The sequence below is a fragment of the Micropterus dolomieu genome, linkage group LG14 (genome assembly GCF_021292245.1).
Source record: "Micropterus dolomieu isolate WLL.071019.BEF.003 ecotype Adirondacks linkage group LG14, ASM2129224v1, whole genome shotgun sequence".
Taxonomy (NCBI): Eukaryota; Metazoa; Chordata; class Actinopteri; order Centrarchiformes; family Centrarchidae; genus Micropterus; species Micropterus dolomieu.
The window spans coordinates 15813095-15840443 of NC_060163.1; the positions used below are offsets into that span (position 1 = coordinate 15813095).

Sequence of the window (27349 nt, forward strand, 5' to 3'; positions counted from 1 at the left end):
CCCCGGGACCCCCCCCCCCCCCCCCCCCCTTTTAAAAACATACCTAACACTGTGATAAAGTCAGTAAATGGCAAACATATAATTGTTCATATATAACATAAAAAACACACCATGGATGGAGACAAAATCCTTATTAATGCTTTGAGGTCATATGTATATTTAAAGGGGAACATTTGGATGCTGCATATATTATTTCCCACAGACCCTAAACAATGAGGAAGTAAAGCCAATGTCAAGAAATAACAAATCACAAAGACAAATATTTAAAAAGCAAATACATTTTTTCAAAAGCTGAGTGCTGCAGCTCAAATGCCAGAAGACGTGTGATGTGTTTTTTACAAGTACAGGTAAAATCACAATGGCAATGATGACATTCAAGCAACCTCCTGCAGTGACGCATTTAGCTGAATATGACACTTTTCAGCGTCCATCCTTAGGGCAAGTTAGTACATATACAGTACAAAGGGTTAGAAGAGGTCCCTCAGGGGCCCTTCAGCTGGGCTCTTGGGACACTAACAGGAATGAGAAGCCCACTACGCAGCTAAGCAGCTGCCCTAAGCAAGCTGCTGCCTATAAAAGATCACATAGTTGAGCCATTTGAATGTCACGCTTCTCTTCGAAGCAATTGACTCCATAATAAGAGATTGTTTTTAATATAAAGACACTCCATTCATTTGTGTCAGCTAAGCAGTTTAGCAGGGCTTCACAGAAAAAAACTGTCCAGTAAGCAGAACTGGAGAAAAATGAGGCAATGGGTCAGAAGATCAGCTCACTGGGAGCCTCCTTAGGTTTTATGTATTGTGTCACTTGGGACATGAAGGGTGAAAAAGGTTAGAATATATTTATTTTCTTTCTGTCTATTGATTTACTACTGTGAAGTGTGCTGGTATTTTATCTTCACTTCTAAGCTTCTATGGATTGAAAAGGACCAGCCATTACCCTCTAAACAGGAAATCTGAAGGGTCACAAGATCATTAATAGAAACAAAATATGTACCTGTCTCTACCTGGTTTTTCTTTCCTGTAATATTCGCTTGACACACATTATTTTTAATTTATTCATTTTTGCCTCTGAGGTTGGCTTGTTATCTCACGTTGCTTAGAAACTTACATATGAAAATGCTGACTACTAGACCTCCTTTAATGTTGAGCCACATTTGTAGGAGCATTTGTACTGCTCAACTGCTTTTCACTGAGATGACATTATCTCCACCCTGTTGATTCTTAGTCCAAGTATGCAGAGATGTCCTCTGGATAAAGCACTGAGCAGTTGAGTTTGAATAATAATAAATTTTTTGATTCATAGGCGACAGCATCCCTGTGACCATCCTTGTTTTGTGGATCTTTGGTGGTTTGCTTTTTCAGTACCATGGTTCTCTCCCCCTGGTTGCACCATGATTTCGCAAATCTTTTTCTGTAATACCTCTGAATAAAGGCGTGAAATATCATTTAACCTCTACCCATTACTTCTGGAAGTGTGTTTAAAAAAAATCAGTAATTTTGTTAACAGTGATTGAGCAGCCTAATCCACTACTGCCACCTAGTGTAGCTTTTTTAATGGAGCAGATGACAATAAGATCAGCAAAAAATTTATTTACTTCACATCTCTATCCATTCCTTCAAAATGCAAGTTAGGAAGTGACATGATCAACAATGTATAATCATTAAATATATTTACAGATTATTACTTTTACTTGATATGGAAAGTAGATGTTACTATATGCAATGGAATGCAACTAAGTACATCTATTCAATGTGTATATGATAATGAATATAATCCATTGCTGTAGATAAAACTACCCAACAGTATATAAAGTAGTTTAAATTAACAAACCTTAAACAACTACAGCAGTAATAATCCAAAAACACCATATAAAACACTGATAGGGCCCTTTACTTTCGATTCTTTAAGTACATTTTGCTGATAACACTTAGGCCTACATACTTTTACTTAAGTAAAGGATCTGAATACTTCTTCCACCACTGACTTAAAGAGATACACTGCTACCGTCTTTCTACTGATCTTGCCCTTTTATCTTGCCTGACATTAACCTAAAATACAGAAATGTGACAGGGATATTTTTTCCAGAAGTGAAATGTTTAATTCAAGCTTCGACAAACTTCTACAATTAAAAAATTATCAGCATGTCACTTTTTCTTCCATCATCACTCTTCTTTATCTACACTAATTTACACATCAGTTTAAAATGTATCAAAATCTAAAAATTCCCACTTTGATCTCGAAAAACAAGGCAACTGAACACTGTAGCCTTCTTGCTTTACAATACTTTGTTGTTTTTTTTAACATGTCGTACTTATTTTGACAATATACAGTATAGTGGCAATCTGGTATGTTTTTAACAATGACATACAAACAGCAGCAAATGTATTACATGTGAAAAGAAGATGAAATTTACATTTACTGACAGTGAACACATTCTGACATCACAGGAAAGAAAAATGTAAATTTCTATGAAAATATACTGTATAAAGCCATTTCCTTAATGAAGATTAAGAACGTTGGTATTCTGGGGTGGATTTGGATGACATCTCATGTTTGCATCTCAGTACCTGGATATAACACGCTGATACCCAAGCAGTAAATATGACATTAAAATACATCTTTAACAGGACAATGATCACTCAGAGAACCACAATATTCTTGTGTCCAGTTCAAATTTGTGGCTTGAGTTAAATAAATAGAAGTTTCATTTGTATATTAAAAGGCATGTGTTAAAAGAGTATGAGAAAACTTAAAGGTTGCCAGTGAGAGCTGAGTCCATGAGGTCATCATCTTCATTTCTCATATACATTGGACTGGGCCGGGATGGGCGCTCTGAACCCAGCATGGACAAAGATGAATCTGAAGCTGAGATGGGTGACCGGGACCAACTGTCTGCTTTTATTGGATGCGAGGATGGCCCCATAGACATAGAGGACTTCTTTTTCTCTTTGTCCCTTTCCCGTTCTCGGTCTCTGTCCCTCTCCCGCTCCCTCTCTTTCTGCTTCTTCTTTTCCTTCTTGTGTTTCTTGTGCTTCTCCCCTGAACTGAGGGGAATGGAGCTCATGTAGTCCTGGGGGGGAAGTGGACGAATGGTCTGGTCGTCATCTGAGCTGGGGCTGTTCTGGTGGGACTTCTCGGCCACTGAGCTGCTGCCTGACTCGCTCTCACTGTCGTGGTTGAGTGGGGTGTATCCTGGAGAGCGGCTGTGGCTCGGGGAGGAGCGGTCATGCTTGGGAGTAGAGCCACTGAAGAGGGGGGAAGCTTTGAGGCTAGAAATTTGGGGACGCATAGAGTCACCAGATCCTTCCCCTGCTTTCTGAAGGGTCACTTTGGCCTTGATACTTGGTGAGCCACCATCAGGTTTGCTTATGATAATTTTTGCCAGACCAGTCGCACTCGCTCCTCCTGTTTTTGGATCCATCAGCTTTTTATCCCCACTGTTCCCAACTGAAACAGACACTTTTGCCTTAGCCTCTTTATCAGACTTATCCCGCTTATACTCCCCGCTTTGGGAGGAAGAGGCATGCTTGGAAGTACCCATGTTTGATGTTCCACTGCTGGGTGCATTTCCAGAACCACCACCACCACCGGGAGCAGATCCTGAACCAGGTCCCCCTACTGGTGGCCCTACTTCACAACCATCCTCCCCCACTCCTCCTCCACCTACACTCTTCAGTTTGTCTATGACTGCCGTAAGAGAGGGTTTCTTGTTTCGACTGGGAGACTTCCCTTTGGCGTTGGGGTTATTTGCATTGTTCTGACCCCCACTTCCTCCCCCTCCACCACCGCCTCCACTTCCTCCGCCTGCCCCTCCTCCCCCTCCCCCATACTGAGACTGGGAGCCTCCTGAGAAGGTCATGGAACCAGAGCACGAGGAGCTGGAAGATGAGGAAGAACCAGAGGAGGCGCTCCCACCGATTGGCTTTTGAGAGCTCATGCCTCCACCAGAAGAAGACTTGGTCCCAGAGCTGCCACCTCCTGAGCCCATTGGCGATTTAGCCTTGGAAGAAGGTGGTGTTCCCGGAACCTGGGACTGCTGCATTTTCATAGGGGAGGACAATTTGTCACCAGAGCTACTGGAGCGCGAGTGAGAAGGGGAGATGTTGGGCTTTATGTTGGGATTCATAAGAGACCCAGGAGGTTTGCCCCCCTGAGGCTTAATTTTATTACTACTTCCAATTCCACCCCCACTTCCTCCAGGACCTGACATCCCATGCTTGGTGATTGGGGAAGATCCTGGTTTGCCAACACCCATTACTTGGGAGGGGCCTTTAGACTGGGATGGCCCACCTCCACCGCCTATTCCAGCACTCCCTGGCTTGGAGCTGTTGCCTTGTGTCGCAGAGCTTTCCTTGGACTTTATCTTCCCAGAGGAAGATGAGTGAGAATGATGGCTTTTGCTGCTACTTGTTCCCCCTGCTCCTCCTGTGCTGGTTGTAGCGGAGCTGCTGGAGGTGTATCCACTATGGGACGACGTTTTCCCCCCAGTTATGGTCCCTTTTGCAATCTGAATTGTGATTTTGGGAATTGGAGGTGTTGCCCCACCGGGAGGAGTTTGGGAGCGTCCTGAACTACCAGGAGACTTGGAGCCTCCTCCACTTATGCTTCCCCCAGAGCCTGAGCCACCACTAGGAGGCGTATATGGTCGGGCCCCTGAGCTATGAGACGGGGACTTCCCATCGGGATCTAGTTTTTTGCGTTTGGGAGGCTTTTCTTTAGATTTTCCCTCACTGGATGGGGTCCTGCTACGTTTGACCTGTTTGCCCTCTGTTAAACTGCTACCCATCCCCATCCCAGAACTGCTCCCTCCACTACCTCCATTCTCATCCTTTGGCCGCATGAGTCCCTGCTGCTGTTTAACTTTGGGTTCTGCACTTTTAAAGTCACCACATGCTGCTCCGAGGCCCATTATAAGGGGGCTCTGGGACCCTCCGCCATGTGTGTCTCCCAAATCAGGAGCTTGCCCCAGAAGCGGTTTACCACCACCACTACTGCCTCCAAAAACTATCCCTATATCAAAAGGGTCCTTCAGTGAGGGCTCTGGGGTGCCCTGCCCATGTGGAGTGGGATTCTGAGGTGTTCCTGACGGGGTATTCTGCTGGCTACTTCCCCCAAATCCCTTGACCAGGTCCATGTCTCCATCGGCACTTGGAGAACTGTCATCAAAGTAGCCATGGCCTGAGGTCAGGAGGTCAGGGTTGAAGTCAGCAGCATCAGGGAAGAAGTTGGTGGAAGAAGAATCGCTGGTGGGAGTTGCGGCAGTTGCAGCAGCCTCAGCAATCAGGTCAGCAGCATCAGTAAAAGGATTCTCATTACTGTTGGTATTGAAAATGTCTGCAGAGTCAAACACTGCACTGCCCTGACCTGAGCTAGAGGAGTCACGGATGGGTGTACCTAGTGGGCCTCCATCCTCCCCACCACTGCCCATGGGGTGCTGTCCATGGCTCCCACAGGTGCCTTTGCCTGTCTGCTCAGGCAAATCTGACAAGATTTCTGTGATATCAGGTCCAATGCTATCAGAGCTAGAGAGACGGACTATACGAGGTGGTACAGTACCTGGTGGTTGCTGTTGCTGAGACTGGACATGAGACTGTGCATAAGGCATGCTGGGGCCAGAGGGAGGCGTTCCACATTGGCTAGGTGCCGGAGTGATGCTGTGGGGTGTGTCTAGGCCATCACCAGTGAGGTTAACATCAAAGATAGAATTCTGAGATGCATCCACATCCATAGAGAGGAGCTCACGGTGGAAGTCATCCTCATGTGTGACTGGATGGTGCTGTGACATGGACCCTTGTGATTTCAGGCCTAAACCAACACTTCCACCACCTGGAGCAGTTCCGGGCAACATGCCACCCTTTTCTGTCCCCCGTGGGCGCTTCTTCTTCCCTTTCAAGTTACCTCCAGGGCAGGTTCCACCCATGCTATCTGTCCGTGGGGAGCCAGATGAAGAATTCTGCCTTTCTAATGGACTAGAACCATACAGTGCGGCGAAATCTTGTGTGGGGTTGTCTTTCAACAAGTTCATCAACATAGGATGATTCTTGGTGTTGCTGGCAGGGGAGGATGTTGGGGGTGGAGTTTGGTGGGGCTGTGGTGCATTCTGGGAGCTTGGGCTAGAACCTACACTTCCAGTTATCTGTAATAGACTTGTTAGTATGGGATTCTGGGTGACTTTGTTGTAGTCATCTGCATGGACTTGCCCGGGCTGTTGTTGTTGCAACTGTTGCTGGCCAGCCACCCCTCCTTGGGTTGGGCATTCTCCTTGGCCTTGCCTCTCCGTTCGTGAAATCCCAAACAGAGAAGTAATGGGACCTGTAAAATTAGGCCCCCCAGGGGGTCCTCCTCCAGTAGGTGTGTTGCCCCCTGTGAGCCCAGGCAGTCCCATAGGGTTAGTTCCATCACCTGCTGCCATGTTGTAGGTGGGACTACCGGAAGGTGGCAGGTTATTCTTTACCATGATCTCCACTGTCTGTGCAATTAGTGAGAGCGCTGGAGTGTCTGCCTGGATGGTCTCTGCTTTCCTCCGAATGGCCCGCATGGTTACAGGGATGGACATGCATCTTCGAGGGAGAGGAAACAATTACCTTAAAATAACATTTTGTCCACATTCATGCATTCAGGAGGAATTAATGGTAAATTAACAATCTCACCTCTGGACCACTTTGGTGATGAATTCATCTGTGCAGATCAGAGCATCTGAAAGGCCTTTATATAGCTTGCAGGATACCTGTCTGGAGTCAATTACCTCCATTACCACTAGAGGATGGAGGTCAGATAGTACAGAGGAAACATAAGCAACAGACTGATTTTGCAACTGATTCCACAGTTTATATATTGCGGTATCACTATCACTTAAGGATAGTGTTTAAGTAACATCAACATTACTGGATTACTGAGATTTTATAAAAGTGAGAGCTCACCACAGACTAATGACTCATTGACTGGATGCTGGAAAGAGACGCTAAAACTTGAGTCAGTAAGAGGACATACTTCAAACTGCAGCAGGCCTGCACTGTCTGAGGAAACAACAATAAAGATGCTGCACATGTAAAATGTAATTTAACACAAAAGACAGGGTGCATGTTGTCGACTGACTAAATACAGGAAATCAGAAGCCAGATATTTACCTTCTTTGATGGAAGTTTGTTTCACACAGCTGCCAATCAAGGTGTTATAGGCTGCCTGGTGCCGGATGATATCCAACAGGAGTGGCACTTGTGCTGGGTGGCGGAAGGGGATCTTGGACACCAGTGCTCCTTGAAGAGAATGACCATCTTGCACCGGGGCATCGCCATTCATGAAGTAACAGTGCTGCTGATCTGGCAACACCTGTGTAACCATAAAGACAGCGGTTTTCTTATAAAAACCTGATTTGTGTGGATCTAAAATGTGGTGTTTGTATTGGCTGTGTGTATCTTTATTTTTATTTAAACTGGAGACCACGAATGTAGCTGTATTTCATGAGCAGCAAAGCAACATTCAAAACTATTAATTTATTTGCAGAAATTACTTTTCTTTACTTTTACTTCTGTTTTCCAAATTTGTATGAAGACAACAAGTACAGATGTTGTCAATCAGAACATATCAAAAAAAAGGCAGAACGAAAGGCAGTATACAGAGACTTGCTGTTATAGTAATCTTGACAAAGGGAAAGATTAGCTCTGTAATGTTGATGACATTAATTGCCTCAAAATAAGCACAAAAATAGAGTAAGCATAAATTCCAATACATGACCAAAATTGCAACGTGTGTGGCAGTATTGTGTGCATCTGCTCACAGAGTAGAAGTGCATGTTGTGTGAGGGCTGCAGCGTGGAGCTGCCCTCCTCCAGGTGCTGGCGCTGGCTCTGGACAATTAACTGGTAGAGAGGTGACAGGCTCGGGGGGCTCTCAAACACGGGGATTGCTGTGAAAAATGGAAAGGTTGAAATCAAAATTACCAAACAAAACAAGCACCATCATTTCAGTACATATTAATGACTTGATAGAATGAACTCACAAGTAGCATTGCCCATCCTCTGAATAAAGGACAGTGAAAAAGGCATGGGGCGGTTCATCTTGAGGAAAAAACAAGCTGGCAGGTCCACACAGTTGGAGTTGGTCACAGAGGAAAAGGAAGGTGTCCTGAAATACACCAAAAATAAATTCATCAACAGTCTCTCCCTGTTCTCAACTAGTTCTGCATTGGGACACTAAAATAACCCTCACATGATTGCCTCATTATGTCAAAGAGTGGTGCATTTATAGATATATGATAAATCTCAATTTTCTTCTGCATTTTGATTATTCTTGCAGAGATTTAGAGATTTAGAGAAGTTCCCTGATAAAGTGAGGTACAATTTCTTACCCCTTGTTGTCCACTGGGTGGGATCCTGTGATGAGTGGAGCGATTGGGAGCTTGTAGATAGCGGAGGTTCCCTCGATTGTCACAGAAACACTGACACCCAGAGAGTGTGGAACTGCAAAGATAACCCAAGTGTCCACACAGGGAGACAATTGACAGAGGTCACGTAAGAATAGTTACAGTGCTTTAGCAAATCCTAATCCTTTCCCTTTTTATGTACATTTATGAATTCATCCACTTCCTCTGAGCACTTACCATTGCTGTCTGTTAAGTTGAGCTGTGTGCCCATTCCTTCCTCAAAAATGTCATAAGGGGACACGTAACACTGAAGAGAAACAAGATGGCCACCACTCCTGGCTGTCAGTAAGCCCACACTGCCATGAAGAATAGTCTCCACTGTATTAGCATTGGTTGCTAACCTACAAAACACAGAAATCAAAAATTATTGCACTGCCTTTTACTCCTAATTATGAATTTATACCACTAGTTAAGTAAACGTATATTTTACCAGGTGCACTGATTTATTTACATAGGTTACATTCTGTTAATATTACACCCGTGCTACATTTTACCCTCTGAATAGGTCTCCCTCCCCTGCATGACTTCCTGAAAGATCACAGTGCAGCTTAAAGAAACACACTATTACATATTTTTCAAATACCTGGTAAAACCAGGAAATGACCTGCCTCTATCTCTACAAATGCTCTTGTTACTACCAGTTTATCTGGTAACAGTAACACAGCCCCATACTAAATAATCTTGAGGGAATTATCATTTATAATATCCTTAAAAATGTACTCTTAGCTTTATAGGCCCACAGCATGATATCACAGCCCTCCAGTACTTGTTAAACACCACATACTAAGGATGATGTACAACAAAAAGAGATACCGTGACCTAAACTTACCTAAACATGTGCATCATCTTGGTGAGATCAAGCTCCAAAGACTGCAGTGCTATATACATCTTAGTTTTCAGCTTACTGGAACACAGAAATGAAGTAAGATTAATAAGATATAACTGAAAATTATACCAATCATAAAGACATGTGGCAAACGACGGTCTTTAAATCAGGGCTTCTGGGATTCACCGCCCATTTCCATTCCAAGCAGTTAAATGTATTTTTACCCTTTTACTTAAGTACAAATGAAATCTTTTCAGAAAATATACTGTACTCAGAAAGTTTGGGTTGAATGATTTTTCAGTTCTAGAAAAGATCAGTCTAAAAACCTCATTTGTGAAAAAAATAAAACAATTCTCCAACATTTTTAGGTTGGCTTCAACCGGACATCCTTATAGCCTACAAGTCTACTTACTTGTCCCCAGGGAGCTTGTATAGGTCGACCAGTCCCTTCAGATGTTTGGAAAACTCTTCAAAGTTCTTCTCCCTGATGTGAAGCAGGAGAGGAGGTGGTTTACAGACAGCTTTGAGACAAATACAAGTATTTTTCACAGGTCCCTGCATCATTTTACAAAATGGAAATTAGAAATCCTACACTATAGATTGTGTTTATTTATTATTTAGTGTCAGAGATGCACCAATTAATCAGCTGGTTATCAACTGACTATTCTCACAGACACACACACACACGCTGAAACAGGTTGTCGGCATGGAAGTACTTGACTTTGAGTAAAGACACAACACTCGCAATGTGTAATACCTGTTAGGCCAAAAGAAGCTGTGTTTTCCTCACAGACTTTCCTTTTGCAGGCTGCCCAGGTATATTAACAGTTGCCAAAGTAGGCGACCCATGATAACATTTTGCAGAGAAACACAGTGAGATACATTATCTGGTATTACGTTAAAAGACGCGGAAGATATTTTAGAGGCACGGACCAGGTAAAGCAACAGTGAACCCTATTTTCTTTGCCGACTTTATAAAACAAACTGCTGAAGAAGAAAGTCAACAGAGCAGAAACATACACGAAGAGAGACAGATAGAGACGGGGCAAGCCAGTGTGTGTGCAGTAAGAGACATGGGTGCAGGTGTGTGAGTAGGTGCGTGAAAGAAATAGAAATAGTGTGTTTATCATCTGGGAGTGTATCATCAAGTGTGTGGATTCTACTCACCTTAGATGCTGAATCAGCTCAGGACAACTCTGTAACCAACAAATAAAAAATATAGATATAATACAATTTATAATACACTTTTGAGGACATTGTGGAATTAAATAAAGAAATGAAAGGTAGTACAGAATTCATGATACACAATGACCAACTTGACCTGAGCTTTATTATGCCATATGAAATTAAAGTAAACTGACCGTAGGGTTTTCTCCCTGATGAGCCACTTTGACGTCCACTAACTGGCCACTGGTGTCCAGCTGCACCTCTACATAAAACATGTCTGATGTGATGTAACACTCGGTACCTGATGGGCTGAGGTGAGAGCCCAGCCTGTTCAGACAAAAAATAAATAGAAAATGCCAGAGAAGAGAGTAACCTGTTTTACTTTAGTCAATTTAAAAATATTTTTGTATATTGAACAAGCAAGTAATTATCATACAATGTAGCCCACTAAGTAATTCAGGCACCTCAGTATGGTGTCATCAACCTGACCACCTCTCATCCCCCATCAGCCATTACCTCTACTTGGGGTTACCTTACTATCTACTACCTACTATCAATCATAGATGGGAGAGACCAGGTGAGAGGGTGACAAAATATGAGCAAAAGGGAAACAACTCACATGTGTTGCCGAGCGATGGATTCCAGACGATCTGTCATGGAGGGCAGAGATGAGACTAAAAAAAGGAGGCAGAGAAAAACAGGAAATGTTTTAAATCATATAGTGAGACTATGTCATAAAATTGTTGTCTTATGTCCCTACTGTCTACAGACAAATGCATGAAACTCAAAAGTCAAGTAAAGTGTGCTGCATTCAATTAATGGTGAAATAAAAATCAATATAGCTATGCTTCCACTGTCCAATGATGAAAAGTAACACATTCTAGTGGAAAATCTTGCCCTGCCCTCTCTTCTGTCCTTTGAGTTGACAGACTCACCTTTCAACGCTCTTTGCAGAGTCTCCAAGCAGGTGAGCAAGAGCTGGTGACCCGCAGCATTAATCACACCGCGTTTCTCCTGGGACACAGTGTGAAGATAGAAAAAAACAAAAGAGAGGAATAAGATAATAGTGGGGTAAAGACAAAAGTGTTTAATGTTCGGGATTTTCACTGGCTTACTCAGCACGAAAAGTCAGACATTTAAATGTCAGTACTACAGTTTCACTGGCCCTGCAGATAAGTTGTTCAAGTAAAAAGGTGTTTGTGCAATTAAGTGATTCACTGCTACAAATTTATATTAAACAGGCTGATAGTGAGGTACTTCAATGTGATTTGAAGTAGGTCATTATGGAAATTATGTGTGTTCATGGCATTTTCCAAGTTTTTTTAAAAACAACTGCTAGTTCAAATGTAATTACATATTTACAGAACTGATTAATTTAGAAGGGAAAGTTATCCTGTCTGCATTGATTTATTAAAAAAGGACAAAGGACAACTTAAGGGGGAAAACTGCATTCCGATCCTGTCATTAATAGACAGTGTGTCTTGTGGAGAGTACAATCTGACATAACTTTGACATGAGAGATAATGACTCTTGCTAATATTCGAGCGAGAATGTGTGGGAGTGACTTCTTGTTCGTCAAGTATTGACTGTTGCCTTTTCATGATGAAATAATACAAGAAACAAGCTATCTTTAGAGTGACACTTAACCACAAGGCCCACGTCTACTGGTTCCATTATTTTCTTTCAGAGAAGTCTCCGTCTCACCATGGCCTGACGCACAACCTTGCAGGTCTCCTGCCATGGCCGGGAAGCATTGTGTTTGGCATGAAGCCTCTCCAGCAAAGCAGCCATGCGACTCTGCTTCTCTGTCTCTGAAAAAATATACATAAATATACATTAACAGTTAAACAAATACGCAACTTATACACAGTTATTGTCCTAAAGATAAAGATATTCACAGCCTCACCACACTGATTCCACCACCTCTCAGTGCTTTTTAGAAAATTAATTTAACTAAATATGGGAAATGATCTGCTTCCCTGGATGTCCATTTTACCTTTCCTTTCAACTCATGTAAAGCAAAATGCAACCCGAACATCATCAAGATCTAATCAGGCTATATAAACATGACTGTAAGTGAGTGGCATCCTTCATCCATAAGACTTTTTTGCTCCAATATTGAAACAAAAACAAACAAGTATACAGCAAGTAACCAGCAATATCATAATGTATGTTATGTAATAACATATATATAATAACATACATATATGCAGATGTTTCTTTTGTTTATATTGGTATATATGCAGCTGTAGACAAAATACACTCAATTACCAGTTTATTAGTTACACCACTAACCGCTTCCTCCAAAATGCATGTGTTCTAGCATGTGTGTTTTTTTAATTTACGCTATAGAATAGAAGAGATAGTATTTGGTCACAGTGATAATTAGGTAAAACTGAGAGCAAGAGTATCTGTCATATTCAGTGAATCCAAGCTACATGTATTTTCAAAGTATTGTAAATGAACGGTAGATATTTTCAATAAATAAATCATGACAGTTTACTCCAGAATTGTTATGTATAAGGACAAAACTAAAACAAATGCACCAACGTTTCTCTCAATTCTTCAGCAAATAGTACAGTTCACATTAATATTGAAAGCTGCAGTAAATTATGATTAGTTGGAGCATCAATTGAACTTTGAGATATTATTGAGTATATTATATTATATTATAAAGACGTCCGACTGTGTCAGTCGGGTCAAAAAGACATTTGTGTCAACTAAACAGAAGCTACTGTTTTGTTATCATAACCTGTCCATACCTAACGTAAGTTACAGTGCTAACGTTACAGCTTTTTACATCATATTGGGCGAGGTAATAGGTGGGTCGAATTGCATTTCTTGTTCAACCTTACCGGCTAGTCAAAATAAGGCAAACGTGTGTGGTGCAAATAAATTACTTTCAAATATATTTGTGTAAGTTAAAATAGCCCTGAGCGTTAGTGTTTCTATAAAGTTGATGTTAGCGAGTTGCTAACATAAACGTTAGCTATTTGCTCACTACCGGGAGCTACAGCTAACTAACATTAGCTGCTACTTTACCAAACAGTTTACAGTGTCATTAATTTGCGTTTCACGTGTGGACTTTATTAAATGTACCCTAAAGATATGTAAATCCTGCCAAATACAATGTCAAAAACAGACATAAAGACCAATCGTTAACGTTACTCAGTCAGCTGTTAGCCGTCGTTAGCCTGCGTCGCCTTGTGCAAGACAAATCCTTTCGTTATAATACCAGAAATTCAGTAAAACAAAGCACGAGTCACGTTCTTACCTGTGACCTCTTCGGGTTTGATCCGCTCTCCATGAGCCTGATTCCCTCCTTGCTGAATCGAGAGAGAAAGTTCCCTCGCAGGGCTACCGCTCTGCATAGTTACACCAGGCCCCGCCGCCATTGTCACCCACTTGCAGTTTCCTCGCTTCCCCCATCCGGGCTTCCGTACAGTACCATAATAAGCGGGAGAGTTACAAACGCTTTTGTCGTTGGTGATTTGTTTCCAATTCACACATTAGTCCAGTTCAGATGTAGCTGACTTCGTCTTTAGCTTCATAATAATGTGTTTTGACTTAGTTAGCTATGTAACTAACACCGGAAACCCTTTTAAATATGGAGGAATTAACGTTATTTAGTCTACTACTAAATTTACTAAATAACTGAGTCCAAATAACAGGTTTTGATTTGATTATTTATCAACATAACTGAAAGAGCCGTTCTTTTTTCATTTATTCCTTCTAATACTCAAATTCCTTGACTTGACTGCTTAAAATAGCCTGAAAGACAATGTCTGATGAAGACTCCAGATGGCGTATGATCCCCGCAAGTAAATGATTCATGATTTGCCAAGAGCAACTAACAGCCAAAATCCAAAGGAAGATTGAAATATTCATGTTAATCGATTTCAGAAACAGAGTTGTCCTAACATGATGATTGTTTTGTCCTACAATCTTTACATTTTATACCCTTGTTTATGAAGCAGTCACAGGAAAGCCATAGATAATTAAGCAGTAGATAAAGAAATTTTAAAAAGCAGGCACGCTCCTGCACAGGCAGCCACACATACACACACCTGAGCCTATTGTACAGCTGAGCCTGTGGCAATGAGTGCTCTCTGGGGAGGATTTTCCCACCAACCATTATGACCTGCCTGAGAGAGGGAGCAGGAGTGTGTGCATGAATACATGTGCATTTGTGCACATATGCAAAGATATATTTGTGAACATTGTTATAAAACCACACACACACACACATACACACACACACACAGGAGATAGCTATAGACAGCAGTGGAGATGGAGAGGGACCAGATTGGCATCGTCTGAGACAGTAGACAGACCTACAGATAGACATGAGAAAAGAGGGGAGGTGCCGCTATGTAATTGATGTGCCCACCAGGAGCTTTAGTTGGCTGCCTGGCATGAAGGAGGAGGTGGGCACCGCTGCCAAGACAGCAGTAGGAGAAAGGAAAGGGAGGCACGGGCCTTGGGGAGCACAGTAGCGGGCTGAAACCATGCCCATCAATCAGAGGCTAGTTCACCTTGCCATGCCAAGCGGGACCCCCCTCTGTGCCGAGGGAAGGGGTGGCACAGGGAACGAGGCTGGCACAGTTGCTAAACCTTCCCTAATCCTCCTGGTGGGTGTATCAGTGCCACGTCCGAATGGCAGTAGAGTGGACAGAGCCAGACATGGGGAAAAGAAAAGAAAGTTCAGCCCCTATTCTGAAAGAGGTGTCACTGCATGTTGTTCATCTTGATGTATAATTGTTAATATTATTTCAACTAAGGACTAAAAAATGCCACAGCTTCTCATAAAAAAGGGTACGTTGCCAATTCTATTACCTAGACATTCTTAGTACACACATGTCTATGGTTTTGGAAAGACTTCAACAAAATTAGACCAATCTGGCCATTAAATTTTGCGCCATATGCTGTATGAATTTTGCGATTAGGCTGATTGTTACTTGAGCCTTTGCATGATAGGGTTTTCTTACAACAGCACTTTTTAAAAACAATTTTGTATTGTATTTCTCTATTCTTTTATTATTCTTATACAACTTGCATTTGTTTATTTCAAATTTATATATTTCTACATTTATTTATGTCAACTGTATGTTCGTCTATGTGTAGCACCTTATCATCAAAGCAAATTCCTCGTATGTGTAAAACACTACTTGGCAATAAAGCTCCTTCTGATTCTGATTCTGAAGTGTGGACGGCTAATACCAGAACACTATAGACCAACAATTGTACAGGTCCTTTTTTCCTACCCTTCTTATATTGTTCAAATCTTATGGTGTTGAAGGAGATGGCTGTGTAACATCTCTATAAACATATGCATTTGATTTCCTCTGCATGTTTCCAGTTTTAACACAGGGGATGGAGATGTGTGAACAGCTTGGCAACCTTATTGAGTGCTTTGAAGTTGACTACCCTCCTTTTTTACCACCTCTCTAGGTGAATTCACATTTTACCTGCTGTGAATAAAGATAGCCTGTTTGATGCATACATGCCTCCTTGGCAATGCATGGCTACCAGACAAATTAATCAGACAATGCAAATAACATATTTGCTATATGGTTTGGTGGTTGGTTTACAAGCATTTTTTTTTTAAAGCTGACTCTTGTACAAATGCGGCAAACAAAAGGAAAAGACTGAGCCTTTTGCTTTTCACCTATCATACAAGTTTGAGATCAGTGAGCCTGAAGGCTGGAAACGGTCCAGAAAACAGTGAAGCATTATCAGGACACAGTTTCTGCTTCTTTGGCACCGAGTGCCTTGAAGTGCAAGGGCAGCTGGGAAGACTAGCTGCGAGGGTGGTAGAGGGAGGGGAGAGCAAGAGACAGAGAGAGAAAGGAGGGGTCGGCCCTATAGGACCATTTGTGATGAGGCTCATTTGCACAACGGCACTTAATTGGCTACAACAATTAATTAATGTGTTGGAAAGTTGGCACAAAAAGTTCATTTAAGAGGGTTTTAATAAGCAATTAGGGAGAAGTAACCAGTGAGGTAGAAGCGACCACAAAAAAAGCTGCAAACTCTGAAAGTATAAACTCCAGCTAGGACTCTTTGGGAATAATGTGCCATATCTGAAAACTGGGATGTGGTTTGCTATTATGGGTAGTAACTGCGCATCCCATTGTGAAGACTCATGACATTAAGATACATTATTTTTACCCCATACTTTTACAACCCCAACTGTTCATGGCGTCCACTTTCCAAAAACAGCATTGTCTCCTCTCCCCTTCATTCTCCCTCCCACTATCTGCCTCCGTCTCTCTTTCTCACTCTGTGTATGAAATATCGCATGACTAATGAGTGGAGCAGGTTGAAATCCTGGGGAAGATGTCCTTGGAAGACGAATGCATTTTCAGCAGAATAATTAACTTAATTAACAAATTCACATGCATATTCATCAGCCTATTAATGTCTCCTCTGCGCGGCTTGATGAGCAGTGGGGTAATAACCATCTCATTTGCATAGCCTGTTCACACGACTCCCCGTTTAAAGACAAAATAAGGGAAGGAAGAGCACAGGAGGAAGAAGGAAGAGAGAAATTGGAAAAGGAGACAACAAATAGAAAACAAGGGAGAGGCGCAGCGGGGTAACACATAGAGGTGAGGAAGTGACGTGGGCTGGTTGGAAATAGGCTAACAGTTCATCTGACGGATTGGTGACACAAGGAGGGATGGCAAACATGAGCCCCACCAGATTGACTCCATCTCTCGCTTTCTGTTTCTCATCCCTCCAGTCAACCTTGTAAACCATCTTCCCCCTCCTGCTGTTCCATCATGCCCATTTCCTTGCATCCATGCCATAATATTTTCTAAAAGCTGAAAATGTTGTTTGTTTGTTTTTTTGCTTTTTAATGAGCATTTTAGAGTTATATCCAAGTCAGAGTACAGTAATGTCCCTTCTCAGATGTTTGTCTGAGTTGCTATATGGTTTGGTGGCAAAATTGTTCCTATACCATTCGGTGGAAAACACATGATCATATCAGCGTGCCCTCTGCGTGTTTCTCTCCCTCTGTGTCTGTCTGTCTCGCTCTCCCCTTCCTACAGTCTCTCAGGGGGAATCTTCTTGGCATTGCTCCACTCCTTTCTTCTCCACTGCCAGGCTGCTGCCGCCGTCTCTACTCTGTTACCACTGTCTGCACACAACCTGGTGCTCCTAGCAACGCCACCTCTCTCACATACACTCCACATGGCGGTCTGAATGCCGTGTGTGTGTGTGTGTGTGTGCTAAACACACACATCTCATATTTGCGTTAGGTTTATTGCCACTCTTATATTTGGGCCCTGTGTTTACATAAATCCTTGGTCTACAGCGTATAAACTGAATGTTTATTCTGGCGCTTTGAAAGAAAACAAAAGAAAAATGTCAACTTCAATAACCCTGCATGCTGCCAAAACTTCTGTCTGTTCCACTTTGGAATAGTTGAGTCTCAATACAAGTACCCAGAGCAATATCAGTTATTAGATTATGGGAGACAGTTATATTTCCCTTTATTACTCCAGTGTTCAGATCAATCCTAACAGAGACAGACACATTTGTGTACATTACCTCGGAGGACGGACAGTCTTCAGACTTTTATTCCAAATCAATCTAAAGCAGCTGAATTCAAATAGGCTGATAGCACACAGGAAAAATTAATCTGTGATATCGGCTAGCATAGTACACTCTTTTGCTATGCAGAAGACAAGAAATATACACAAGCCCTGCTGTAGACTTGGACATGATTTCTCTGGCAAATTTGTGGGCCAAGTCATGATCTGATATTTCCTCGGAGGCATGTAATGCTCCGACTTCTGTCTTCAGCATTCATTTGGGGATGCAAAAATGTGCAAGAACATAAATTGAGAGAGTGCTCTGTCAACCGTTAGTGATTGGGTTGACGGACTACAAGTTTCTTCTTCTGTCTGAACAGAGTGAGACCTCCGTGTCTGTAATGAAGCAATCTTTTTATATACAGTCTATGGAAGCAATGTAAATGCTCTGTATTTGTATAACGCCTTTCTAGTCTTTTCGACCACTCAAAGCGTTTTTACTACATCTGCATTCACCATTCACACACATTCATACACTGGCGGAGGCAATTCGGGGTTCAGTATCTTGCCCAAGGATACGTCGACATACAGCCTGGGGGAGCCGGGGATTGAACCACCGACCTTCCGATTAACGGCCAACCCGCTCTACCTGAGCCACAGCCGCATTGTGGATGCTAGAATTATCCATTTTTGTTCACTTGAAAAACTTGTTTTTCTCTCCACCTAACCACACCATTTCTCTTTACAGCAGGAAGTAGCATGGATAAAACTCTATTTGTGCTGTCATATTTGTTTATTATGGTTACAATTTGTATCCCCATATAAAACAACATGTTTCTAGCCCTCACTTTGCTTTTTACAGTAGCCATGAATATAGTAGAGCGTACCTTTCCTCTCTAAATGTGTGCTGCATGGATTGTCTTGCATATAAACAACGTTCCTCTGTTCCAGTGGTGAGAAACACAAGTTGGACACTTCTTTGGATTTTGGCGAACAAAGCTGAATGACTTGCTGTCATGTAGTGAGTGTTTTCAGTTGTGGCATCTCAAGTGTCTTTGAACTTGATGTCACTTAATGGGCTAAACTCAGAATGTTTTCAGAGTAAATTGCATGATGCACAATTTGTCTTTGACCTTGCTGTTTTTGTCTGAGCAGTGTGTGATGCTTAGAATTGTGTCCTGCAGACGTATGCATAGCTGTAGGTGGGTCAAGGTGGCGTTGAGCAAACCAATCACAAGTATATTTGCTGTGGCAGCTCCTAAACCGTGATCTGCCTCTGTCCATAAGACAGGCTTCTTCACTCTCTGTCTTTAAGTGTTTTCTTAAAACCCACCTCTTTTTCTTGGACTTTGACACCTGAAGTTGACATGTTATTGTATGGTTGTTATGACTGTATTTGTAATGTCTGCCTTGTTTGAGCTATGTATTTCATGTCTTTCATTTATTTTTCTGTACAGCAGAAGTGCTCTATAAATACATTTTGATTGATTGATTGATTAATATAACGCACGTAGGATTATATTGCATGAATAAACTGCGGCGTAGGGATGTTATACGATGGCCAACTTTTTGCAAGCATTTTGAGAATCTAAAGGTCCTGAATGGGTTTGGTATAAATGATTTTGTCTGCGTACACCAACGCTACGATTTCTGACTGCCTGTAGAACTGGATTAGTGCAAGGGCCTTTCAGAGTGTAACAGCTAATAATTTGACACTGATAACCATGTGAACCATCTGATGAAGAAATTCAAATGTCTTTCCAAAGTTTTTCCAAAGTGGAAAATTATACTCACACACTTAAGAACCCTTACTACAGGACACACACTGTGTTTACAGAGAGAGTGTGTGTCCTCTCTCCATGAGCTGGTTAAGATGTTGAAGTCATGTTGTTATCTGCCATGCCAACACACTGCTGTGGCTTTGACACTTTTTGTCATTAAGATTAAAGGTTGTCGTGATGGTGGTATTACAAAATGTTGCATTTTATGTATTGTTTCGCCCATAATTTTCTTCACTGTGATCATTCTTCTCTGGGGCATAAGGCCATCTGCATTTCTCCGAGCGTTAACACAAGACTTCAGTTATGACTTCAGTCTGAGAAAAATCATTCAGAAGATGGTCTTTTCTGCGCTCGCAGAATACAATTTTGGAATTATGTGCAAGAAAATTTTAGATTTTTGTTCATAGTTCAAGTTCATATTTTGAGATGCTGATTGGCTGAACGCAGGTGGATGCAGGTTGTGGTGTAGCCCTCGTGAGAGGAAGAACTAGGAACGGCGATTGAGATACAGAGCATTAGCCGGTGTCAGGAGGAAATTAAAGGCCAGATCGCTTTCTTAATCAGAGCACAAGCACTGCGTTAAGAAGGAATTAGGTCGACAGCTGCTGTGTCGCTGCTTACCTTGCTCTCGCTCTCTCCCTTCCACATATACACACATGTTCCTCACACACTCTCGTAGTCATTTTCCTTTTTGTTCCACTCCTTCACCCTTCACTTTTTTCTTTTCTCTCTGTCGTTTCCTTTGGTTGTCACTTTTTGTTTACCTGTCGACTAGCACTATCTTTCCACCTACCTTTCCATATCAAATCCCCCTCACACAAACACACGTCAGACCTGAGCTTTGGCCACTTGTCAGCACTGAACACACAGTCAGACACAAGTGAAAACCAGGCCTACCCAAAATATTGTGCAAAATGTGAAGACAAACAGAGGAAGAGAGAAGAGAAGTGATGCAAGATGGATGGAGATGGTTTTTGGTCCTGTTCCAGGAGGCTCAGTAGTACCCCTGTGGCTGATGGATGAGCTGTCATTGTTGAGCTCTTCCACGTACACCTGAGATGAATGGACAAACAGCAGTGGCCCTTTCGCTGTCTGTGCATCTTCCTCTGTTTGGATACATTATGCTGTCCACACTTGTCCCCCACCCACACACAAAAGGGGCTCGTCAGATTGTGAGATTTTGAAGACTAATGCCGTTATTTTTAGACTGAAGTTGCCAGTAGCCAATATTTTGTGCCATTAACTGTATTTTTAATTTGAACATGTAATGCCAAAATCTGACTCGGATTCAGTGTTTCCCATGATTTGTATTGTTGCTGGAAGGATTCATAAATCAACAGAAATCGTTTAAATTAAAATCATTTAACCATGGGAAACTAATGATATAGGTTGACAATGGCATAACCAACTTCACTAAATCAATATTAAAAGAAAAAAAAAAATCAAAAGTAGAATTACAGATTGTCATTATAAAGCTGTGAAGACAAACAAACCTGCATTTTCATGCAGGTGGATAGCATTGAGTATAATTATTATCAGCTCAGTGCCAAATCAGTATGTCAGTCTAAATCTTTGAATGCCTTGCAAGCAGACTCTTCAAGTTCATATCTCCAGCTCCAACATGTCTTTTCAAACCTTGTGTCAGAAATAGGGAAGATTGGTCACTAAGGTCAGGAGTCACTCCACTTTTTAATTTGGCAAATGCGGCGTATAAATTTTAATTTGTTGCTTTAATCAGTTGAATCAGCTGGAATGACCCTGAGCCTGATTGCCAGCGTCTTTCTGGAGACTTTTTTTGGCATATTGTTCAGGCCATGACTCTATGGAAATTACAACCAAGTGGAAGGGCTCAATTTTCAGGCACAGATTTCCATTTTTTTTGAAGGTCTGCTGTGGTGAATTAGCTGCTAAAAGTTGCTGGGAAAGATTTCCTAAATTTGATATTCTATATTATTTCTGAGTGTCATTTAGAGAGTCGGTGGTGAGAAATTGAGTGGGAAAATGTGTACATTTGATAAGATGGAAAGATATTACGATATAACAAATTATTAGCATTCCTGTAAGTAAAACAACCATGAACAAAGAACCCATAAACAACTGGTTTTTGTGTTATGAATAATATAATCATGGTCTTATGAAAACAAAAGTTATCAGTGTCCTCTGCCTTGCTTCTGTTGGTGTAAAATAGAACATGTTAGAGTTGCTGTGCCTGAACAGGAATTTGGATGTTTTGGAACCTGCAAAGAAGAAAAAAATACTCCCTTTATTTTTCTCCTGGTTTAAAAATAGAAAATTGCTCATAAAAAGGATGTTTGTGCATGTTGCAAAGGGAGCTTTCAAACAGCATAAACACATTTAGCATGCACACGTACACAAGAATATCACAAACTGCCCTTTTGAATTTGGTTAGATACATACAGTCCATATTAACCAACCTCTCAGTGGCACAGACACACGTTGAGGTGAAACTACTCTGAGTCCTCTCCAAGGGGGAAGGTTTAAAAAACATTTAATTAGGCTTTTGGCATGGCTTCACTTTTAGCCTGGAGGTGTTGGAGGAGGTTTTACAGGCCTCATCCCTTTCAGAGCCGAGCAGATTAAACATTCATGGGAGCAATCAGCAAACCCTATGCGTGCTCTCCTGCTGTACAACTTCATCTGTATATAATTCGTGTGTGGCATCATGTTCGTGTAGGTTTCTGTTATTGAATAGTACGTAGAATGCACTTTAGCTGTCACTTTCCTATACTGATGCAATAGTGAACTGTTTGCCTGTGAAACATAGTGATGTTAGTTAGTGATGTTGATGTTGATTTAAATATGCACAATTTCATTCGAAGTGTGTGTATGTGAATCTAAAAATCCTCCTGTCTGGTGGGGCCCAGAGCCGGCCTAGAGAGGTGTTGTATGGGTAGAATGGCGCAGGAAGGCGGAGGAGGTTTGGGGGAGAAGGGTGGAATGGGGAGGGGGGGCAACAGATGGTACGCCACGCTGCGAGGGACGTCGGCTGCCACGGGTGGGGGGGAGGTGGAGTGGGGGCAGATAAATGGGGGTGGGAGGGGGTACTTTTCCCCAAAGTGCCAGCAGGGATGACGAGGAGGGGGACTATAGCTGAATGAGTGTGTGTGTTTGCGTGTTTGTATGAGTGTGCTTCTGTGCGTGTGCTTGCATGTGTGAAGGAAGAGGCAAATTCAGACTTTAGTTTATCATCAAGTGAGGTGAGAAGCCTTTGCCCCAGTGCTTCATGCCCACTCAGTGTCTGTCTGTCTGTGGACTTCCAGCATTGGAGAACAGAGTGATGACTCCCCACGCACCACAACACAGCTAGTTCACAGGCATCAAGACTATGAACTAGCTATGTATGAGGATGATGCTGAAATTACTCGTAACCCAGTTGTTGTGATGAACCCCCCCCGGTCTCCTCTCTTCTACACCTATGCATGCACAGACGGCACACATGCAGAAACACACACACACCAACCCCCAATTACAGTGGCTGCCTGTAAACACACCAGCATCAGTGGTATATATATGGTGCTGCCTATTGAACAGATGTTGTGGAATTTAAGATGCAAAAGCACCCCTCCACCACCCCTTCCTATCCAACACGCACACACAGATACACGCACACACAAACCCTCGCCGTCTCCCTCCCCCCCAGCTGGCCCTGCCATGAACGTGCCATGTGGCGCTCCATTCCCCCTGGCACTTCGACTCTGGCTGTGCCAACTCTGCCGCGTCTGGCCGCCGCCAACTGGAAAGACCAAGAAAACAGCAGATTCAAAGTGGACTGTTTCTTTGTGTGTCTAGGAGTGTGTTTTTATGTTTGTGTGTGTGTGTGTGTGTGTGTGTGTGTACCTGAGGATGCACAACACTGCAAAACTTGTGTCTGTCAGTCATTGTAACTGTTTACGTAGAACTGAACAGAGGAGAATCTGACATTTTATTTTCCAGCGTGAAAAATGACTAAAAATGTCCAGTATGGTTAGGTGGAAGATGGGAATTGTGTGTGTGCGTGTTGATATTTGTGAGTTTGAGTACCTTTTGTATGTCTGCGCAGGTGTACGGTGTAGTATGCGGTGCGCAAAGCATGTCAAACTGTCAGTCCGTACATGCCGGTTGTGAATCCACTTGGGAATGGCGGTGGAATTCTTGTTACCATGGAGATGTCCAAGCTCATCAGTAATAAAATTTCAACTTGAGAGAGATTAATTCAGGGGAAAGTGTTGATTTATTCATCCTGGTGGATACTGATGCACTCCCTCATTCGTCTGATGTTTCACTGTGATGACTGCCCATTCGCTGACTGGTTTTCATTTTTCAAACCGTGTCACTGTTCAAATGTGGCTGCTGGGACTACTGCTGTGCTTTTCTATCTTTGTCACAGGATGAGTGAAAGGCTAAAGTCCAGGGATGTTTTCTATTTTTCTTATAGTCAACAAATCCCATGAAAAGACCAACTATGAAGTGATCCTACTAAGTATTGTGTGTATCCAAAGCCTGAAATAGATTATCCTCTGTGCCATAGAGCTCCATTGTTGTCCCAAAACTATTGAAAACACATCAGTGAGCCACCCTATTGCACTAGATGACATGTTCCTTCATTACAAAGAACATGGGTACTGCAGTTAATTTTAAGTTAATCCTACATACACTGCCCTGCTGCCATAACATAAAGCCATTTGTCCATGCTATCTCGCACGACATGCAAGTGTTTTCTGATCTGAAGCCCTGATTGGCAAGGTGACGTAGCCTACTTTGGGCCTTTCTTAACTGTTAATGAATAAATTAAGGTCAGTCAGGTTTAGTCACAAAAATGACTTGATAAGGTTTAAGGAAATATTGTGGTATGTGTTAAAATTAGTACTGTGATTAGGTTAGGAGTTACGTTGATATATCGTCCGATATTAGCTCATTGCAATTATACTGATATTGGCTAAGTTAAAAAAAGATGTTTTTATGTATTTTAGTTAACAAATACATTGTTGCTTTAAATATTGACTTTTTAATTGTCACTAGTGTTTAATAACTTTTGAATGTAGAGAGAAATTTATTGTTTGGTAAGGTGCTGAAATGTCCTCTGTTTAGAGTAAACTTTGAATTTCTTGCATCATTTTTCCACTGTGTGTAGATCTGATAACTTTTGCTACAGTTTCCGGGTTGAAGGATATGTTTCCTTAAAACGGTGTGAAGTGGTACGCAACAGACTTTGAGCTATGTTTTCTCTCTTTTGGTGTGTCAGAGGTCTTACTGAATTAGCAGCGATGTGGATAAGTCTTCTTTAAAACAACATGATGTTATTGTTATGTAATTGACGATAAAGCAGAGTACGCTTTAAGCGTGGGTACCTTAAGCGTGATTGACTACAGCGACTTGTAAATAAGGATAGAGGTGAATTGTATACAGCCATTAACATGTTTTTTTCTAAGAACTTTGACCCTTTCACAGTGTGTTTTCAGTTCATGAAAGTTAATTGAAACATTTTTGTCGCCTAAAAATGTCTTATTCAGTGTGCGGTTGTACCAGAAGACACACTAAGGAGTCAGCTATTTAATTTTTACATTTCTCTAGCCAAAATTAGCATCCCAATTAATATCACAATTAACATGAATTACCAATTTACCTTGCTAACTCTCTCGTCCAAATATGGTCACGTCTGGTTCCAAAAAAACAAGATGGCGATGGCCAAAATGCCAAACTCGAAGCTTCAAAACGGTAGTCCACAGACCAGTGGGTGCTGTCATAGTGGCAGACAAAGAGAAATGTGTGAGAGACCCTGCTTGTAAGTTCAGTACACTGTTAAATTACTGTTGTAATTAAAAAGTCAAGATTTTGGAGTTTTATATAAGGGTGTGACCCTGTAAAAACAGGAGAGGAGCCATGTTTTCTAATTCTGTTAATCTGGCACCAACGCCATATCCACATATGGATTGTTGCTAACTAGCTAAGTTATCGCCTTTGCTAGCTGGGAGGAGAGTGCATGCTGGAAGCTCATTTTTGCCTCTAGCTTCTGAGTGAGTATTGACAATTGTAGTGTTATGATATGGATGTTTGTAGTAAAAAAAATAGGAAGTTCCTTAGTGTTTGAGAATTTCTGCCACACATGCTGCTGCAGTAGAGGTGCCCAGGACTTGTAGCCGCATGTCAGAGGGATCGGCTTTGCACACGCACAAAGTCTCTGGACAATTCACACAGCTCATCGCTGGACAGATGGTTTTGAAAAGACTGTTGCAGTTTTTGAGTAGGAACACCTAGTACAGACAATACTTTCCTTGAGGATTGAGCAGTAAGCGATATAATATGCAAGGCCTCTCTGGCCTGGTCAGTCATATGCCCAATTGTTAGCTACTGTAGATACATCCTAATTTTGCAGTGTACCAATTCACCTTCAATGCAAAGGGATTATTAGATTTATCAGTTGTTACAGGATTATCATGGCATACCCCTTTGTTTGCCATTATAATCCTGTAACAAAATAAGAATTAAGTGGGTCGGCTGCATGCAGAAAGAAAATTAAATTGTACTAAGAAAAAAATATATACTGTCAAATATCAATATCGGTATCAGCCTTAAAAGTCCTTTAGATGTGGTTACAATAATAAACTCTCGATTAAGGTTGGGGAACCATGGCTGTCATGCTTTAAAAATAGCCAGCTAGCTGAACTGTGTCCGCCTCAATATGATTGTTTTAGTCAACCGAGGGTCAGTGGTCGTGGTGGTGGGCTAGTGAGCGTGTATAGGAAATATTTAAAATGTCATCAAGTACGCTGTGATGAATTTAACTCCTTTGAAGTTCTCACTCTTAAACTTGGAGGGCTGCAACCTATCATATTTGTTATAATTTATCGCCCCCCAAAACCGCCTGGAGGATTTTTATCAGAACTTCCTGAATTTTTATGTACTCTGGTTTTAAATTATGACAGAATTGTTCTTTGTGGCGATTTTAATATTCATGTTGATGACCCCACCAATGTTAATGCAACTGACTTTTTAAATATGGCCACTTCTTTTAACTTCAAACAACATGTCAAAGGGCAAACACATAACCGTGGTCATACACTGGACTTGGCCAACAATCTGGTCGATCACTTCAATCATATCTGTTTGTCGTCACTAAATATTACTGCTCCTCTAAAGGTTAGGCCTACGTCTAAAGCTAGTAAGCAACCCTGGATAAATGACAGCATTCACAGCCTCAAAAGGGAATGCAGGAAAGCAGAGCGCAGATGGAAAATATCCAGTCTCCAAGTCCATTACCTCAGTCTGAAGGATTTATTAATTAACTACAAAAACATGGTTAAGGATGCGAGAACACACTATTTTTCTGAACTCATTACTACACATAAATACAATCCCAGGTTTCTGTTTAAGACTGTGGATCAGCTGGTAAACCCAACCCCTCCTTGTGCCTCAGCTGGAAGTAATGATGACTGTGAATTGTTTTTATCTTATTTTACCAATAAGGTGGTGTCAATCAAAGCCTCTATTACCCCCGCGGCCTCTTACTCAGAGGTTCCTCACCAGCAACAAGAGAGTTTTAACCAGTTTTATCCCATCAACTTGTCTGAGCTTTTAAAAACAGTATCACAAATGAGAGTGTCCTCCAGCCC

General features: G+C 41.8%; 1 protein-coding gene across 1 annotated transcript; it reads right to left on the bottom strand.

Annotated features, from left to right (window-relative positions):
* Positions 1 to 2078: 2078 nt before the first annotated feature.
* med1 (mediator complex subunit 1) lies at positions 2079 to 13850 on the bottom strand. The gene is made up of 16 exons (XM_046068850.1): positions 13692 to 13850; positions 12122 to 12228; positions 11353 to 11431; positions 11037 to 11091; positions 10612 to 10744; positions 10418 to 10446; positions 9663 to 9734; positions 9254 to 9328; positions 8602 to 8765; positions 8350 to 8461; positions 8002 to 8126; positions 7781 to 7908; positions 7131 to 7332; positions 6924 to 7019; positions 6654 to 6759; positions 2079 to 6563 (listed from the first exon to the last, which is right to left on the bottom strand). The coding sequence occupies exons 1-16, from the start codon at positions 13810 to 13812 to the stop codon at positions 2753 to 2755; spliced, it is 5415 nt and encodes a 1804-aa protein (XP_045924806.1). The 5' UTR covers positions 13813 to 13850; the 3' UTR covers positions 2079 to 2752.
* Positions 13851 to 27349: the final 13499 nt, after the last annotated feature.

Excerpts from the sequence above, each read along its gene's own strand:
- med1 (XM_046068850.1), bottom strand. The coding sequence starts at position 13,812 with ATGGCGGCGGGGCCTGGTGTAACTATGCAGAGCGGTAGCCCTGCGAGG. Across the intron at positions 11,432-12,121 it reads AGGTTGTGCGTCAGGCCATG|GAGAAACGCGGTGTGATTAA; the intron begins GTGAGACGGAGA and ends ACTGTGTCCCAG. Across the intron at positions 11,092-11,352 it reads TCTGCAAAGAGCGTTGAAAG|TCTCATCTCTGCCCTCCATG; the intron begins GTGAGTCTGTCA and ends TCCTTTTTTTAG.